Source organism: Oncorhynchus nerka, linkage group LG11 (assembly GCF_034236695.1).
Source record: "Oncorhynchus nerka isolate Pitt River linkage group LG11, Oner_Uvic_2.0, whole genome shotgun sequence".
Lineage (NCBI taxonomy): Eukaryota > Metazoa > Chordata > Actinopteri > Salmoniformes > Salmonidae > Oncorhynchus > Oncorhynchus nerka.
Window position 1 is genome coordinate 36,978,166 of NC_088406.1, and position 19,846 is coordinate 36,998,011.

Sequence of the window (19,846 nt, forward strand, 5' to 3'; positions counted from 1 at the left end):
ATCAAAGTACAGTGAAGACAGCCGCAATAGAGGGAGAATCTCCTGCCCTGTCTGTCTGTCTCTTCCATTTTATCATCACTGAACTGTGTGTGGCAGGTTGGCGTTTGTCATGAGTCTTGCTCTGGAGGCAGCTCTGCAGAGTGGTCACTTGCTGGCACAGCCACAAAGCCATAAAATCTGATTTTAAACCTATCCCTAACTACACTGCTAACCCTAATGCTAAACCTTACATTTAGACCAAAAAGCTCACTTGAGTTTTTATGAATATTTATGATGAAGCCAATTTTGAATTTTCAGCTGGCCCATCTAGTGTAAATCGCTCAGTTCTGCCTCCAGGGCAAGATTCATGGCAATAAATGTCAACCTGCGTGTGTGTGCTGGTATCTGGGGCTCATCACTGAACTGTGTGTGTTATTGTAATTGTTGTCAGGAACCTGGGGGAGATGATTGACCGTTTTGTGTCAGACTTCCGGGCGCAGGGCCCCCCCAAGGCGGGCACGGAGGACGGTGGAGCGGTGCTGCCCAGCTGTGCTGACCTGTTTGTCTACTATAAGAAGTGCATGGTGCAGTGCTCTCAGCTCAGCACAGGGGAACCTATGATCGCCTTCACCACCATCTTCCAGAAGTACCTCAGAGAGTATGCCTGGAAGATACTGTCTGGAAACCTGCCCAAGTAATTTACTACAGCCTAGCCTAATGATGATCAGATTTATTTGTGTGATGTAGGTCTAGTAATTATTTTTTAAGTGCTTTTTAATCAGGCTGCTCACATACTGTATTGGGCCCTAGAACCAGGATGGCAGGTTGCAGTACTTCCCAGTACGGGTTCTGGAAGACCACCGTGTACTCTGGTTTTCATTCAAACCATTTTTTGGATGATTTCTGGCTTTGCTAGGGAAAATATTCTAACACAAGTTGAACTATGACAACCAGTATAAACTGTCGCCTGCTAGGAGCTGGACTGGGACAAATGCTTCTGTCAAAGCAAGATTACAATTCTGAAAGATGATATATGCTATCATTTGCTTCAATTCCCTTTTGATGAAGGAATCTGACAAAGTTTGTTCATTCAGAAGAGTGATCCGTCATTCTCCGGGGTTTGTTCGATAGTTCATGTGTTTAGTCGTCTGGGTTTGCATGTCATGTGGTGCTGGAGATGTTTACATCGCGGTGAGGACTAATACTTCATGAGCGAAAACATCTTTGGCTCGCTGGCCACATTATAAGACCTATTATTCACTGTGGTTGATAGACATGCACACACACAGACCTCTTGTGTGGTGTGTGTGTGTGTGTATTGGTTTGTGGAGTTTTAAAGGGGGCCCTTTGGGGGTTGGAGCTGTGTTGGTTTTCCCAGAAATCTCGGCTATGGCGTTTATTAATGAGAGGGAGGCGGTTTAGCCATGTTGCCATGGTAACCATGCCCCTCTGTCTGTGTGTATGTCTCTGGCTGTCTCAATTATACAAAACGTTCTTTGAATTATAACCTGTAACTAGAGACAGGAGTTTCTGCTTGTCAGTTCACACTAGGTCCCAGAGTTTTCCCTTTAGAGCTCGTGTGAGCAGACTTCTGTCCCTAATTCACGAGAGAACTATTGACTATTTTTCTCAATCTCTCTCTCACACTCTCTGTCTCTCAGGACTAGCAGTAACAGTGGAGGACTGACCATCAAGAGTCTACTGCAGGAGAAGGAGGGTTCGGAGACTGCTAAGTTCACTCTAGAGGAGCTGTGCCTCATCTGTAGCATTCTCAGTACTGCAGAGTACTGTATGGCCACAACACAGCAGGTTAGAACACACACACACACACAAACACACTCAAACGGGCCTAGACTTAATGTTAAACTATTCTGTGTCTGTGTCAGTTGGAGGAGAAGCTGAAGGAGAAGGTGGATAAGAACCTGGTAGAGAGAATCAACCTGACTGGAGAGATGGACACATTCAGCAAGTACGTACCAAATCCTAGGAGCAATTTCTGCCAACTCAAAATGAACAATAGTTTGAGATAAAGTTGAATAATTGGATGTGAAGTCCCATGACGGTCAACTGTCTCTTTCTGTGTCTGTCAGTGTGATCTCCAACAGTATCCAGTTGCTTGTTCAGGACCTGGACGCTGCCTGTGACCCTGCTCTCACTGCCATGAGCAAGGTGGGACACCCACTGCATTCCTCTCCTCCTTACACTGTCATATTTTATTTTCACTTTCAACCATTCCCTCACTGTCCCTCTTGGTCTCCTTCCCTCTAGATGCCATGGCAGAGCGTAGAGCATGTAGGTGACCAGAGTCCCTATGTGACGTCAGTCATCATGCACATCAAACAGAACGTCCCCATCATCAGAGATAACCTGGCCTCCACACGAAAATACTTCACCCAGTTCTGCATCAAGTTCACCAAGTGAGTTACTTCCCTCTTCACTGTTTGTCAATGTGTGTGAGGAAGACTTGGTACTCCCATTGACAAGATTCTATATTGTCTTTTTTTTTCCCCTCAGCTCTTTCATTCCTAAATTCATCAACCACTTGTTCAGGTGTAAGACTATCAGCATGGTGGGGGCTGAACAGGTAAACATACCCTTTTATGTCATTAGCCTTTACCTAAGTAGAATTATGCTTATGGTCTCCATAATGATAACTTTTTGACAATTGTTTGTTTGCTACCTGTAGCTGATAATTCAGCTAGTTTTATTGGTAACATTGTTTCTTCTTCTGCTTTGTTCTTCAGCTCCTCCTGGACACCCACTCCCTGAAGACAGTGTTGTTGGATCTGCCCTCTATAGGCTCTCAGGTGGTCCGCAAGGCCCCAGCCAGCTACACCAAGATAGTCGTGAAGGGGATGACCCGCGCTGAGATGATCCTCAAGGTGAGCCCTGTGACACTAAAGCATAATTCAGAGTCTACAGACGCCGAGACGCGTTAGTCCGACGTCCCATTGTGACAGATTCACGGCTCTAAGACCACCAGCCGCGCGAGACGCACAGCTCGAACGCGCACCTTCCCAACCAACGCAGCTCCTCTATTATTTGAATGTGTTGACCGTTGGAGAAGTTGCATAAGCCGCACTGAGAATTGGAAAAGTATGAAAGCCAGTGGTCAAATGTTCTAGAACAATGTTCTAGAACACTGCTGCGTGTATATGTACACGTTTTAGACACTGATAGGTGCTTAAAACTACCACGCAACAATGTTTCTCTTCAACCATGCTACAACGTTTCTGTGCAACCACGCAACAACGTTTCATTACAGCCACTTCTATCTAAGCCTAACCTTAACCCACGCTTCAAGGTTAATCCTAACCATTAACCTCTACCCTTTAAATACACTGGCTTGGTTAAACATGACTATAGCCACTGTTCATTCCTGTGTTCTGGCATTAAATAATACGACTAAATACAGGCTATTGTCTAAGCTTTGTGCAGTTTGACCACTGAGCCAAGTATGAACATTGTCTGACTTGACCAGATTATCGATTTAAGTTATATTTTCATTGAATAACTGCATGTTTACAGGCTAATTCTTTCTTTTTAACCCGACTAAGGAAAGAGTTTTATGCCGAAGTTCCCAGTAGAAGGCCACCTCACATTAGGTAGCTGAGGAATAGGAACTGAGCTGTACCCCTGGGTTTTAATGAGAGAGACAGGAGAGGAAGGTAGGCTTTAAAACACATATGCGGACGTGCACGCACACACACAGCGTGTCGATCAGCTGAAGCCAAGAGAGGTGTGAATGGTTAGGGAATGCAGGCATCCGCGTATACTCACGCAAGCAAACACACACACACACTTTTTGGGAATGCTCACACGCATCAGACACATGTATCCATGGCTTGTCTCTTCTACAGAGTAAATACAGTCTGATTGGTTGACCTTGCCCAAGGGTTAGCCAATAGAATGCAGAAAGACAATGGCTCACACCGGTCTTCTTCTCAGACAAACCCCACCCTGCCCTAGAGCCTATCCCCTCACCCTGCCCTAGTCCAGTTACATCTGCCCCCAAGGCTTGTGACCCGATCCCAAATTTCCCTCACCCCCTTGTCACACACACACACACACGCTTAACTGCCTGCCTTAAAGGAATGCAGCCTCAATGTCTGTCTAATGGGTTGTTTTAATGGTCAGCCTTGGACCTGCTCTAATGGTCAGGCTGATCTGTTTTATTGGTCAGCCTGGGACCTGCTCTAATGGTCAGGCTGATCTGTTTTATTGGTCAGCCTGGGACCTGCTCTAATCATGCTACATCAGCCACAGCCATCAGAGCCTAATCTATTCTATTCTGAGCACAACCAATAGGACTACTGAAGTTACAAGCAACGCCTCTTCTCCCTTTCTGTGTTTCTTGTCAAGATTATATATCAGATTATTTTATACAAATCAACTTCTAGTTACCAGATATTCAGTATATGTGGCCCTTCTTTTCTGCTTGTACGATAAACATGCCAATCCACAAAGCAATAATTTGCCCTGAATTACACGTCTTGCTTCACACATTGCATCTATCAGCCGTTAGACAACGCTTCAAAATGTCCACCCGCTCGCCCATAGTGCTTTGCAACAACCTTAGACATTCACAACTGGTAAGTGGCCTCTCCTCAGTGTAAAAGTAAAAACAATTACAGGGGGCAGTTTGGAAAAAACGAATTCTGTCAGAATAGTTCTCTGTAATAACGGACATTCTGGAGTAATAATTACATAACCAACGTTCTCTACTAATACTAGTCCAGTGTGAATGGGGCTTTGGTCACGTGCATGCGATGTGTCACGTAAAGAGAGCAAGGGTGGAGGGAATAGGGAATGTTTTTCCTAAGGATTTCGGTAAAATAACTTTTCAGTCAGAAATGGCTGTAATTATGTTGCAGCTTCAGCAACACGGGCAGCGTGATGAACACTGTTGATGTTGTGTGGTGGTTACTGCAGCAGAGAGGAGAGTGAGACAATGGGTGCTTGTTTTAGTCACTCGCTATCTTTAAAACATAATAATAATACACAGCGCAGCAAGTCTGAGCCCAGCCCGGCACAGTCAAATCAGTTGCTGGTCGGACTCCCTCTAGTCATTTGTGTGTCTTTAAAGAGTGTGCTTAAAGCATCAGTCAAGCTCAGTGAATATAGTTGATTTGATTAAAACACATAGGATGTGTCATTATATGGAAAAATAATACACATCTTAATATGTCTACCAATCGGTCCAAAGAGCAGATGACTCTTAGTCAATCAAGGTTTTTTGTTGTTGTCTGGGACAACCCCAGAACAAAGTAAAAGTTATGGTGATGATGACTATGTAGTAAAGTAGGTTAGGCTGTCTTGAGTATAATGTGTAGACCTGTTCTGGTTAGTCTGTCTGTAGGTTGTTTCTGTCTCTAGCTCAGTTAGCCCTCGTTGGCCTGTGAGATGTGTTTTTTTCCATGCTCTCCAGCCCTCTATCCACCCACCCCAGCCCTCTTCCCCACCACCAGAGCTTTCTTCTGGGGAGGGAGTGGAAAGGCTTCAACACCCCTCCACCCACCTCCTTTTAGCGTGGATGTTTTTTTCCTCTCACTCTCCCCTTCTCCCTCCCTTTCTTTCTCTAGTTTTTACGAGCTAACTACAACACAGTCCCTCCAGGCTTTCCCTGGGCCTCCCTCCAGGACAGTTGCTTAATAAATCACTCTGACCAGAGGGGAAGGAACCTCAAAAATTCCAGACAATCCACAGCGTTCGATGTCCTGTCTCTCCTCTCTGTATCTCTCTCTGGTTTCGCTCTCTTATGTATTTTTGCCCACACTCCTTAGGCACAGAGAGAGGGTGGGAGGGCTTGGATATTGGTGTGTGGGTGAGGGAGAAATGTTTTGGGTGGAGAAAATTAGCTTTTGAAGGGTTACGATTTATTTTATTTTTTTATTCAGTGGGACCTGTTAACCATGTTTTCTGCCCGCTCTGTAGCAAGCAACTTCAATCAGTCTCAATGCTAAGCCCATAGGGCTCTTGTCAAAAGTAGTGCACTATGTGGGGAATATAATGCAATTTTGGATGCAGTGAGTGTAATGTTGGGGCTTTGTTTGAAGCTTTAACTACTTGCACACTGTCTGGTCTGATAGTGGACTAACTCTGGGGCCTGTTTGTTCTTACAGGCCACACACACACACTTATCACGCACATGCATACACACAGAGTTTATGAATCAGTTTGAGTCTGCTGGGAGTTGGTCGTCCCATCAAGGCTCTTGTGAAAGGGGGATCTAAAAAAAACACGCTGCACTTCAGTATTGAGATGTGAATGTATGAGCAACACTGATGTCTCTACCCCTCCCCCCTCTACAGGTGGTCATGGCCCCCCATGAACCCTCTGTGGTGTTTGTGGATAACTACATCAAGCTCCTTGCTGACGGGAACCCAGAGACCTTCCAGAAAACTCTGGATATGAAGGTAAGGGCCACTTCGATTGTGTCCACTTGTTTTGTCTCAATGATGTCACCTGTTTTCAACGGTTATCTCCTACTTCCTCTGTTGTCTTGTTTCCTCTTGCAATAACTGATGTTCTCGTGTGTGTGTGTGTGTGTGTGTGTGTAGGGGTTGAAGCGCAGTGAGCAGAGCAGCATGTTGGAGCTCTTCAGACAGAGGTTACCCACTCCACCCTCGGGGACCGATGGAGGCCCCTCTCTCTCCTTCAGCACCCCCACCCCCGAGCAGGAGAACTCACGCATACGCAAACTGGAGAAGCTCATCAAGAGACTCTGAGTGGACACACACACTTGCACTCACACACATCACCATACCACACACAAATTATTCCAGTAATTCATCTTGAATACTTGTTCCTGCTCTGTTTAATCATAACAGAGAATTGCAGGCAGAGTAAAGACATGATTGTTTCATTTTTGTTAGGAGCATTAATATGAACCTCATGATTTCAAAGTAAACTGTTGGATTATGAAGACATGTCCTCAGCTGCAGAGCTGTACGCACTTATGACTCATTTACTTCTGTATTTCTTTTCTGCTTCTCTTTTTATGACACTAAATAACCAAGCTTTGTAAATGTCGTTAAATGTAGACTATATCATACACACACTATGCATTTTAGCAAAATGTGTTTGTACTTAAAACAGAATCAAGAGCTACTAATTAAAATGGCTTTAGGAGCAATTTGTTGCCGCTTTGGCACCTATCCTCCCAGTCCCAGACTGAGAATAAGGAACTTCAATGTGTTTGAAGCTAACATTTTCAGAATGTTCTCCTAATGTTTTCAGAATGTTCTCCTAGTGTTTTCAGAATGTCATTGTTCTCCACATCTCCAGTCTGTTGTATTTTATTGTGTTTCTCTTAGTTCCCTGTTCAAGTGGAGGATGCAGTTAGTTAGGAGTTTGTGTATGTTTCTAGTTTCCCTTCACAACGGGAACAGTCTCTTGGTGGATGGACCGCATCTCACCATGCATTGCTGTCTCCAGGTTCTTAAGGCCCCAGGTCTGGGACAGAGAGGATCTCTGTGTCATGTCTCCTCAATTAGACAGGAGACAGTCTCTGTCAGTACGTTATAACAAGGAACTCGTGTTCAATGTTGTGGATATATTGTACAAAATTATATTGTCTAAACCTTTTTTATTTTATTTTCTGTTATTCCAGGCCCCTGTGTTTGACACTGACAGTCCTAGATTACCTGTCAATCATAATGAAAACTTGCCAGAAGATATGACCCTACTGTTATGCTTGTTTACACTGTGCTGCACTGGGGTTGGAATGCAAACCATGGATGCAAACCATTACATCAAGACACCGTGGAGCTGGCACAAGATATGGGTTGGAAATGTACCTCAATGCAGGGATGGGATATGCCACTGTACACCTCAGCCATTTTGGAATGGCAGTACCAGCCAATTAGCTCCTTTGTTGTTCAAGTGACTGCACTGGCTACTGTTGTTCAAGTGACTGCACTGGCTACTGTTATCTAGCATGAGGATAAAAATAGACTTTTCTGGGAGAACTATTTGCATTTCAATCTTTTCAATGGATCAGTGCAACTAAAGGTACAATTTGGAGTACAGTGGCATATCCCATCCCTGCATTGAGGTATGTTTTCTGACCCATATCTTGTGCCGGCTCCACGGTGTCTTAATGAAACCATGATTGTGTTCCGACCTCAGTGCAGCTCAGTGTAAACTCACATCTCTCTCTAGCCTAGTCCAGAGGTGTATTCATTAGTCCAAACAAAAACAATAGTTTATTTTGGACAAATTCATGTAGATACCTCCCCGTTTCGTTCAGTTTGCTCCCGTTTAAGAAACATTTTGCAACGGAATCGGCCTAATGAATAGGCCCAGTTGAGGTTAAACTTTTACAGGGGTATTTTTTTCCAGGGGGAGGCGAAGGGGAGTTCCCATGTTTAGTTTTGTTGCCTTTCATGTTTCCTCTCCAATCAGCTGTGAGGGGGTGTTTCCTTTCCTCTATTTCACTGCAAAACAATGAAACCCTTTGAAGGTAGCGAAATTTGAAGACAGGCTGGTGGGACAATCCTCAATCCCTTCTATGCTCTTTTTAGGGTTGGTATCTTCTGGCAAATTTGAATTATGATTGACAGGTAATCTAGGCCTGTCAAACACAGGGTCCTGGAATAACAGAAAATAAAAAGGTTTAGACAATATATCATAAATAGAAAACTATATAATTGTGTGTAATATATCCTTGTTCAACAGTGAACATATGAGTTCCTCTGTTAGACAGGGAATTACACTGAGAAATTAGCACAGTGATGCTAGTGGAGAACTATAATATAAGGAACACAGTTCCTTTAAATACTGTCATTGATCTAATTATTTCTACTGTTGCCTGCTTCAGATGAAGTAGTTATTGCATGTAATAGCAAACACTCTGGATCAGTGGTCTTTTGGATCGGTTCATATATACAGGAACATTTATAATTTGGTGGTGTAGCACGAGAATAAGGATGAGGTTTGAATAATGTGTGTATGGTCAATTATCTATTGTAAATCATTGTAGCTGGGACATGAACGATTGGTGTTGGATTTCATCCTTGGAAAGCCTTATTATCCCCTCCCAATAGTCCTGCAAATTGATAAATGTATGTATAATCTATTCATGCTATTATGCTTTTGATGTACACATTCCTGCCTTCAGTTCATAAGAAGAAAAACACGTTTCTTTGAATTGTCGGAGTAATAGGCTACTGTAATGGTAACTGTACTGTAATGGTAACTGGTGAAAAGCACTAATACGAGGGCTCCCGGGGTTGTAACAAAAATACATCTTAGAACTAGAGGAGTCACTACAGAAACCAAGCTGTATCACAACCAGCTGTGATTGGGAGGCCCATGGGGTGGCGCACAATTGGCCCAGCGTCGTTCGTGTTTAGCCGGTGTAGGCAGTCATTGTAAATACGATTTTTTTTCTTAACTGACTTGCCTAGTTATATAAAAAAAATAGTTTGCTATCATGTTTTTCTTGTTTAAAAAAAATGTATCATACGCCTATCTCTATCTTAGTCCAGGGGTGTAATCATTTGTCCAAATAAAAACAAGAGTTTCTATTGGACAAATTCATGTCGATCACGTTAAAAGAAACGTCTTTCAACAGAATCAGCCTAATGAATAGGCCCAGTTAAACTTCGACAAATGTATTTTTTTCAAGGGGGAGGCCAGAACGAGAGTTCCCATGTTTTGTTGCCTTTCATGTTTCCTCTCCAATCAGCCGTGAGCGGGCGTTTTAAAAGGCGTTTCCATTCCTCTAGTTCACTGCAAAAACAATGAAACCCTTTGAAGGGAGAGAAATTTTAAGACCGATATAGACATTTGAAGACAGATAGACAGGACAATGCGCTGTGCCTTCTCCTGTGTTCTTTTTTTACGTCAGTGCCTGTGACACGTAGCTTGAGTTCACTATTTTGTCAACTTTCAAAGCCACAACGATTTATGTTGTGTCTCTTATTTCGAAGGGCAAAACAGAATGAATTTTAGAAATGTTCGTTGACTTATGAAGGATTTAAATAGCATGCTGTAAAATAGTAAGATATTTTGTTTAGACGCGCGACAGTCGTAAACCGTAGCCTATAGCCAAGCAATAGAGGTTGATTCAAGCCAATTGCCGTCGGCAGAGTTGATTGGTCATTGGGAAGTTACCCGACGCGGAGGATCGATTACATTCAAGGAAGGACACCTCTATGAATTGGAAATAAAGTTTAACTACAGTTCTGCAAACTCATCGCGCAGTAGGCTAAAATCTTGTTTGGGAGCGGCTCGTTTATCTTGTTTTTAAGGACTTTTTTTGTAAAGCAATGGTGGGCAGACTAAACTTGCTGAATGTATGTGACAACGACCCATTGGACATGAGTTGCAAAGCCGAGCGGGGACTTGACAGCCCGGACTCCGGACTACCCCCCAGCCCCAGTCCGAGCCACTGGCTGTTGCCTGACTGCAGGGATAAAGGTGCCATAAGCCCGGTGTCTGAAGACGAGAGCAGAGGGTTATCCTTGGTACGTAGGCTGTCGCACGTGTTACATTAACTGCGAACATCCTGTTATGAAATTGTAAGGCTAAGTTATAGCATTGTTTCCGAAGTATATAGCCTCTGAATGCGTTTCCCTGCATGGCCCATAGTGAGCATATCAGTAGTAAATTGGGTCAATAGTCCAAGCCAATCATGTTCACGACGTCTACCAATTATTTGCTGACTATTCTTGCAGGTTCCCATTTTATCGATTGGATCTGTTCCTCAGCTGCACACCTTGTCCTACGGGGAGGGCATAGAACTTGATCCACTACTGACCAAGGAAATACGGTATGCTGTTTTGAGTTACTGCATGTAGGCTATGAGTGTGATTTTTGAAATGGTCTTAGCACTCCACTGTGTGTTGTCCACTATTTGTGTAAATACCATTAAACAAATGTGGTGGACCACAGATCAAACGTTGCCATTTCTAAAACTATATCTAGCTGAACATGCAGTGAATTGACACTTGCCCAAATGTTGACATTCCTAGATACACATCGTCTGTCCACTATGACTCAGAGCGTCACTTTATCCATGACATGGCCATGCAGCCCAGAGGCCTGGGTCTGGAGAACTGCAGCCAGATGGTCCTGGCTGTCCCTCACAGCACCTGGAGACACTACAAGACCCAGCTGGACTTCCAGCCTCGCCAACGGGCCCAGCGCTTCCAGAGCACCACCATCGTCTACCCCAAGCGTGCTCGCACCATCTACACAACCGAGCTGAGCTACGACAGTCGCCGGCTTGCCAGGAGATTCATGTCGCGGGTGGAGCTGGAGGCTGCTGACCGGAGTAGGCTACCCCAGTAGGTTAGGGGAAGACTGGGCACGGCCTGGGGGAAAATTCCCTGGGCCCTATGGGGGCCAACCATCCACCAGGCTGACATCACCAATGGACCCAGGTTACAGACAGTCATCTATTAGTTTAGATTGGAAAGCATTGTAGCCCATGTTTGAGTACCAGTCTCAAGAGGGAGGAATCTGATCTGGAGTATCAAACAAATAGCAGGGACATCTGTGTGAGGCTGCCATCTACCAAAGGGTTTATCCATTAGTAGCTAGTAAATATATTTCTCTGGTATGTCAAAGTTGGATTCATTTTAATGCAGAGTGTTGAACTGTGGACTGAGACCGGTGATGTATGTATACTATCACCGTAGAGGAACTTGTGAACCAGATTTGGAAGTGAAGGATTGTTAGGGAAGTGTAGTCCGGACCATCACTGTGAAAACATTGTGTTTAGGCCTAACCATTGCAGTGGGGCTCAATGAACAATGACCCTACATTATACGATTCTAAGGCAATAGTGTAGTTTCCATGTGGCTTTTGTAAGTATTCACATTTGTAGACACACAGGGAGTTGTCAAATTACTGTCTATTACTGGGCTTTAAAATGTCTCTTCAAATCACAGGGTATTATGGGGTATTGGTTGCACAACATTACTTACCACAAGCAGAATATCCTAGACTATATACTGTAACACCAAACCCCATCTTAGTCTTGCCTAAACATACACATTGTCATTTACTGTAAGTATGGTCATGGAGCAGAAAACCAGTTTTCTTTCAAATTGTGTAAGTGTTTTTTTCTCCCCACAGAGATCATTGCAAATTGATGAAGTTGATATTAGTTGGTAATGAGTAGCAAGAGATTATCCAATGTGTCATTATTGTTCTGTTATACATCTTTAGCATTTTCCTAATCGTGAAATATTGTTTTTACTAACATCTTGTGAACTGTCCCTCAACAGTTCATTATCTTTGCCTATCACCTTCTGGTTGCTTCCATAGGTTTTGTTTTCTGTATTTATTTGATGCTCATCAACTCCTTCTGGTAGCCTAATAGCAATACACGGCTATCTTCCCTCAAGGTCCTACAAGGATGCACATCTAGAGAACTTGAACTGTCTTGAGATAAGTGCCTTATTGAAGTCAAATGGTATTGCTTTTAAGCTCTGTTTTATAGCAGATTTGAGAAGTTACCATTTTTTTTATGTACTCAATGCGATACATCAATTCAAAATATAATCTTGTTAGTATCAGGATTTTGTTTTGGTTATCAATTAGGGATGTTCCTAGATGAGTAGAGCTACAATTTTAGTGCAATTACACCAACTCTGAGACAGCTATGCCATCTGCAGGATAGAGAAAGTGCTGCACAGAACCAGAATTATTAGTTTGATAACAGCCCCACCTAGATGTGGTGGTGTGTAATGGCACCACTGCTCTCCAAGTGTCCCTTGAACAGCCCCAAGCAGTCTATCACCCCTTGCTGTGAGGCCAGGTAGTGTTTCCTCTGGTTGGGCTTGGTGGGTACCAGCATTTGGCCATGTCAACAGTGTTTCCTCCTTGTATTTCATTGCCTCTCGCTGGGATTTATTGGGGCAGAGGCTGGTCAGACTCCTGGCCATGGTCTTTTTGCCGTTGTAACCCTTGAATATGGGTTTGGACCATGTGGAGGTGCCGTTGATGGCCTGTTGCTGCTCAGTGTCAGTGAGTTAATCTGCTGTGAGTGCAGGATGGCAAATTGGGTTAAGTTGTTTTGATTTCACAGCACTATCACTCAATACATCTGTGTTAAAAAAATGAAGCTTTAAGCTAATCATTGTTTTATTAAGAGTTGACAGGTAGCCTAGCGGTTAAGTGCGTTGGACCAGTAACTGAAAGGTCGCTGGTTCGCATCCCAGATGCCCTTGAGCAAGGCACTTAACACTAATTGCTCTGGATAAGAGCGTCTGCTAAATTACTTAAATTATATTACTTAAAATATATTACTTAAATATAAAAATGTGCAATACGCATAAGTCGCGCCACAATTGTCTTGGTTGCTAAAATTATAAGTTTCCGTTTGACAAAACAATGCATAGTGTTGAGAATCATTGTACCGTCTAAACTGCTGTGAAATACAATATATATGTAAAAGTATGTGGACTCCTTCAAATGAGTGAATTTGGCTATTTCAGCCACACCCGTTGCAGACGGGTGTATAAAATCGAACAAACAGCCATGCAATCTCCATAGACAAACATTGGCAGTAGAATGGCCTTACTGAAGAGCTCAGTGACTTTCAATGTGGCACCGTCATAGGATTCTACCTTACCAACAAATCAGTTTGTCTCATTTCTGCCCTGCTAGTGCGGCCCCTGTAAACTGTGCTGTTATTGTGAAGTGGAAACATCTAGGAGCAACAATGGCTCAGCCGTGAAGTGGTAGGCCACATGTTCACAGAACTGGACCACTGAGTGCTGAAGCGATGAAAAATTGCTTGTCCTCGGTTGCAACACTCACTACCGTGTTCCAAACGTCAGCTTTAGGGGTGTAAAGCCATCATTGGACTCTAGAGCAGTGGAAATGAGTTCTTTGGAATGATGAATCATTCTTCAGCATCTGGTAGTCCGTCATTCTTCAGCATCTGGTAGTCCGACAGACTCATCTGGGTTTGGTGGATGCCAGGAGAGCGCTACCTGCTCCAATGTATAGTGGCAACTTTAAAGTTTGGTGGAGGAAAAATAATGGTCTGGGGCTGTTTTTTATGGTTCAGGCTAGGCCTCTTATTTCCAGTGAAGGGAAATCTTATGCTACAGCTTACAATGACATTCTAGATGATTCTGTGCTTCCAACTTTGTGGCAACAGTTTGGGGAAGGCCCTTTACTGTTTCAGCATGACAATGTCCCTGTGCACAAAGGGATGTACATACAGAAATGGTTTGTTGAGATCGGTGTAGAAGAACTTGACTGGCCTGCACAGAGCCCTGACCTCAACCCCATCGAACACCTTGGATGAATTGGAAAGCCGACTGTGGAGCCAGGCCTAATAGCCCAACATCAGTGCCCAACCTCACTAATGCACTTTTGGCTGAATGGAAACAAGTCCCTGCAGCAATGTTCCAACATCTAGTGGAAAGCCTTCCCAGGAGAGTGGAGGCTGTTATAGCAGCAAAGGGGGGGACCAACTCTATATTAATGCACATGATTTTGTAATGAGATGTTCGACGAGCAGGTGTCCACATACTTTTGGTCATGTAGTGTATCTTTTCAATAACCAAAAATATTGTATTTAACTGTTTGAAGCTTCTGTTCAAAACCTAAAGTTAAAGATGCAAAAACAAAAATGAACGGGTAACATCGAAATAGCCAGTGGTGACCCGTAATGTTTTGAACACCCTACCTGTTTTGCATGTTATTTTGGAATTAATACGTGACACATATCAGTTTGCAAACACTGTAAAAACTTCTTTTTTTTCAAGAAATCAAGTTAATAAAGCTGCAAACAAACATTGTCTCTTTTTGCTTTCTTGAGTATAGCAGCTCCAAAATGCAGGTGTTTCAGCCTAGCTCAGTGCTTTCTGTGGTGGTGGGGCAGCCAGCAGAAACCTTAGGGGTTCGTAGTGTTCTCCAGTTGCGCCGTGATTGCCTCAGTGTTCTTTTTTGTTGAAATTTACCTCCTTTTTCTCCCAAATTTAATTATGATCTTGTCTCATCGTATAACTCCCCAACGGGATTGGGAGAGGCGAAGGTCGAGACATGCGCCCTCCAAAACATGACCCACCAAACTGCACTCCTTAACACCCAGCCGCTTAACCCGGAACTAGCTGCACCAATGTGTCAGAGGAAACACCATTCAACTGACGAATGAAGTCAACCTGCAGGCGCCCAGCCCACCACAAGGAGTCGCTAGAGCACGATCAGCAAAGTAAATGCCCCTCCCCTAACCCGAACGATGCTGGGCCAATTGTGCGCTGCCCTATGGGACTCCTCACTCATGGGGACACAACGTCACCACAAAATCTACGGGGAGAGCTCAACAATTCAAGCCCCCTGGGTACTGCCATAGAGTTACATTAGAAGTGCCCGTCCAAGAAGGCTCAAGGTCATTGCCCACAGATAAAAGGACGTCAAAATACATATCTACAGTAGCTTTGATTAGACTGATCATGTCAACATCATACTTTCAAAATCTTAGCTAGAAGTCATCATTATGAATCAAGTCAACAATCTACTGGCAAATCCTTGTCGTATGAAGAGAAATTATAGATAAAATGGATCGGCACTCATCGTCCATTGGACATAAACATTGCAAGTTGGAAATCACAAATTCAATAATGAGTCGTTTGTAAGTATTCAGGGGTAAACAGCAAGCACTGCAAAGCAATCACTGACTCCGGAGGAGGTGTCTGCCGTTTTACAGTCCCCTAAACAATTGTGTTTTCACGTTATTTATAACTTATTTTGTACATGTTTCTGCCACCATCTCTTATGACCAAAAAGAGCTTCTAGATATCAGAACCGCGATTACTCACCCCGTACTGGAAGAAGATTTTTTTCTTTAATGAGTCGGACACGAAGGAGTTACTTCTGACGCCCGATAAGGCCCTCATCCTCGTCATGAGCAGGAGAAAGAGACGGAGATATCCAAGGACGTAGGTCTGGATGCCTTGTAAGTATCCAATGGCGAGTGGGTAATCTGTCTTTACCATCGGTCCTATTAGCCAACGTACAATCATTGGATAATTAAATAGATGAACTACGAGCACGTACAGTGGGGCAAAAAAGTATTTAGTCAGTCACCAATTGTGCAAGTTCTCCCACTTAAAAGATGAGGCCTGTAATTTTCATCATAGGTACACTTCAACTATGACAGACAAAATGAAGAAAAAGATTCCAGCAAATCACATTGTAGGATTTTTAAATGAATTTATTTGCAAATTATGGTGGAAAATAAGTATTTGGTCACCTACAAACAAGCAAGATTTCTGGCTATGAAAATTACAGTGGGAGAACTTGCACAATTGGTGGCTGACCAAATACTTTTTTGGCCCACTGTATATCCTACCAACGGGACCTTAACTGTAATATGTTATGTTTCACTGAATCATGGCTGAACAACGACATAACATAGCTGGCGGGTTTTATGCTGTTTCGGCAGGATAGAACAGCCAGCTCTGGTAAGACAATGGGTGGCGGTCTATGTATATTTGTAAACAACAGCTGGTGCACGGAATCTAAGGAAGTCTCAAGGTTTTGCTCGCCTGATAAGCTGTAGACTAAACTATTTACCAAGAGCTTTTTCATCTACGGTGCCTTGCGAAAGTATTCGGCCCCCTTGAACTTTGCGACCTTTTGCCACATTTCAGGCTTCAAACATAAAGATATAAAACTGTATTTTTTTGTGAAGAATCAACAACAAGTGGGACACAATCATGAAGTGGAACGACATTTATTGGATATTTCAAACTTTTTTAACAAATCAAAAACTGAAAAATTGGGCGTGCAAAATTAATCAGCCCCCTTAAGTTAATACTTTGTAGCGCCACCTTTTGCTGCGATTACAGCTGTAAGTCGCTTGGGGTATGTCTCTATCAGTTTTGCACATCGAGAGACTGAAATTCTTTCCCATTCCTCCTTGCAAAACAGCTCGAGCTCAGTGAGGTTGGATGGAGAGCATTTGTGAACAGCAGTTTTCAGTTCTTTCCACAGATTCTCGATTGGATTCAGGTCTGGACTTTGACTTGGCCATTCTAACACCTGGATATGTTTATTTTTGAACCATTCCATTGTAGATTTTGCTTTATGTTTTGGATCATTGTCTTGTTGGAAGACAAATCTCCGTCCCAGTCTCAGGTCTTTTGCAGACTCCATCAGGTTTTCTTCCAGAATGGTCCTGTATTTGGCTCCATCCATCTTCCCATCAATTTTAACCATCTTCCCTGTCCCTGCTGAAGAAAAGCAGGCCCAAACCATGATGCTGCCACCACCATGTTTGACAGTGGGGATGGTGTGTTCAGGGTGATGAGCTGTGTTGCTTTTACGCCAAACATAACGTTTTGCATTGTTGCCAAAAAGTTCAATTTTGGTTTCATCTGACCAGAGCACCTTCTTCCACATGTTTGGTGTGTCTCCCAGGTGGCTTGTCGCAAACTTTAAACAACAATTTTTATGGATATCTTTAAGAAATGGCTTTCTTCTTGCCACTCTTCCATAAAGGCCAGATTTGTGCAATATACGACTGATTGTTGTCCTATGGACAGAGTCTCCCACCTCAGCTGTAGATCGCTGCAGTTCATCCAGAGTGATCATGGGCCTCTTGCTGCATCTCTGATCAGTCTTCTCCTTGTATGAGCTGAAAGTTTAGAGGGACGGCCAGGTCTTGGTAGATTTGCAGTGGTCTGATACTCCTTCCATTTCAATATTATTGCTTGCACAGTGCTCCTTGGGATGTTTAAAGCTTTGGAAATCTTTTTGTATCCAAATCCGGCTTTAAACTTCTTCACAACAGTATCTCGGACCTGCCTGGTGTGTTCCTTGTTCTTCATGATGCTCTCTGCGCTTTTAACGGACCTCTGAGACTATCACAGTGCAGGTGCATTTATACGGAGACTTGATTACACACAGGTGGATTGTATTTATCATCATTAGTCATTTAGGTCAACATTGGATCATTCAGAGATCCTCACTGAACTTCTGGAGAGAGTTTGCTGCACTGAAAGTAAAGGGGCTGAATAATTTTGCACGCCCAATTTTTCAGTTTTTGATTTGTTAAAAAAGTTTGAAATATCCAATAAATGTCGTTCCACTTCATGATTGTGTCCCACTTGTTGTTGATTCTTCACAAAAAAATACAGTTTTATATCTTTATGTTTTGAAGCCTGAAATGTGACAAAAGGTCACAAAGTTCAAGGGGGCCGACTACTTTCGCAAGGCACTGTATATTCTTCGTAGCTGTCTATTTACCACCACAAACCGATGCTGGCATTAAGACCGCACTCAATGAGCTGTATACGACCATAAGCAAACAGGAAAACGCTCATCCAGAGGCGGTGCTCCTAGTGGCCAGGGATTTTAATACAGTGAAACTTAAATTCATTTAACCTCATTTCTATCAGCATGGTAAATGTGCAACCTAGAGGGGAAAAAACTCTAGATCACCTTCACTCCACACACACAGACGTGTACAAAGCTCTCCCTTGCCCTCCATTTGGCAAATCTGACAATTCTATCCTCCTGAATCCTGCTTACAAGCGAAAACAAAAGCAGGAAGCAACAGTGACTCGGTCAATAAAAAAGTGATCAGATGAAGCAGCTGCTAAGCTACAGGACTGTTTTGCTAGCACAGATTGGAATATGTTCTGGCATTCTTCCGATGGCATTGAGGAGTACACCACATCAGTCACTGGCTGATGACATCTCCACAGTGACTGTATGTACATACCCCAAGCAGAAGTCATGGATTACAGGAAACATCCGCAATGAGCTAAAGGGTAGAGCTGCTTTTTCAAGGAGCGGGACTCTAACCAGGAAGCTTATAAGAAATCCCGCTATGCCCTCCGGCGAACCATCACAGGCAAAGCATCAATACAGTACTAAGTTTGAATCGTACTACCGTCGCTCGTCGGATGAGGCAGGGCTTGCAAACTATTAGACTACAAAGGGAAGCACAGCCGTGAGCTGCTCGGTGACACAAGCCTACCAGATGAGCTAAATTACTTCCATGCTCGTTTCGAGGCAAGTAACACTGAAACAGGCATGAGCGCATCAGCTGTTCCGGATGACTGTGTGAGCACACACTCTGTAGCCGATGTGAGTTAAACCTTTAAACCGGTCAAGGCCATAGGCAGAGTTGCAAAGAAAAGCCATATGTCAGACTGGCCAGAGACACTGGACAGAGGAACTCTGCCTAGAAGGCCAGCATCCCGGACTCGCTTTTTCACTGTTCACGTTGAGACAGGTGTTTTGCAGGTACAATTTTTTTTATTTTATACATTTGACCCCCTTTTTTCGCCCCAATTTCGTAGTTTCCAATTGTTTTTAGTAGTTACTATCTTGTCTCATCGCTACAACTCCCGTACGGGCTCGGGAGAGGCATAGGGCCAGAGTCATGCATCCTCCGACACACAACCCATCCAAGCCGCACTGTTTCTTAACACAGCGCACATCCAACCCAGAAGCCAGCTGCACCAATGTGTCGGAGGAAACACCGTGCCCCTAGCGACCTGGTCAGCGCGCACTGCGCCCGGCCCGCCACAGGAGTTGCTAGTGCGCAATGAGACAAAGATATCCCTACCGGCCAAAACCTCCCTAACCCAGACAACGCTAGGCCAATTGTGCGTTGCCCCATGGACCTCCCGGTTGCGGCTGGCTGCGACAGAACACAGAGTCTCTGGTGGCAGTGCCTTAGACCACTGCGCCACCCGGGAGGTTGCGGGTACTGTTTAATAAAGCTGCCAATTCAGCACTTGTGAGGCGTCTGTTTCTCAAACTAGACACTTTAATGTACTTGTGCTCTTGCTCAGTTTTGTACTGGGGCCTCCCACTTCTATTCTGGTTAGGGCCAGTTTGCGCTGTTCTGTGAAGGGAGAAGTACACAGCATTGTACGAGATC

The 19,846-nt window shown here is 43.8% G+C and overlaps 2 protein-coding genes across 2 annotated transcripts in view; both read left to right on the forward strand.

Moving 5' to 3' along the window:
- LOC115136809 (vacuolar protein sorting-associated protein 53 homolog) overlaps positions 1–9,058 on the forward strand; it is a 31,735-nt gene extending 22,677 nt beyond the window's left edge. The window contains exons 14-22 of the mRNA XM_029672623.2: positions 431–673; positions 1,641–1,788; positions 1,866–1,948; positions 2,070–2,148; positions 2,248–2,396; positions 2,494–2,563; positions 2,724–2,861; positions 6,291–6,395; positions 6,540–9,058. Of these exons, the coding sequence (XP_029528483.1) occupies positions 431–673; positions 1,641–1,788; positions 1,866–1,948; positions 2,070–2,148; positions 2,248–2,396; positions 2,494–2,563; positions 2,724–2,861; positions 6,291–6,395; positions 6,540–6,707 (1,183 nt within the window). The 3' untranslated portion in view covers positions 6,708–9,058. The remainder of the gene's footprint in view (positions 1–430; positions 674–1,640; positions 1,789–1,865; positions 1,949–2,069; positions 2,149–2,247; positions 2,397–2,493; positions 2,564–2,723; positions 2,862–6,290; positions 6,396–6,539) is intronic.
- Positions 9,059–9,143: 85 nt separating this feature from the next.
- LOC115136810 (refilin-B-like) lies at positions 9,144–14,742 on the forward strand. The gene is made up of 3 exons (XM_029672624.2): positions 9,144–10,451; positions 10,662–10,756; positions 10,959–14,742. Exons 1-3 carry the CDS (start codon positions 10,254–10,256, stop codon positions 11,275–11,277), a joined length of 612 nt encoding a protein of 203 aa, XP_029528484.1. The 5' UTR covers positions 9,144–10,253; the 3' UTR covers positions 11,278–14,742.
- Positions 14,743–19,846: the final 5,104 nt, after the last annotated feature.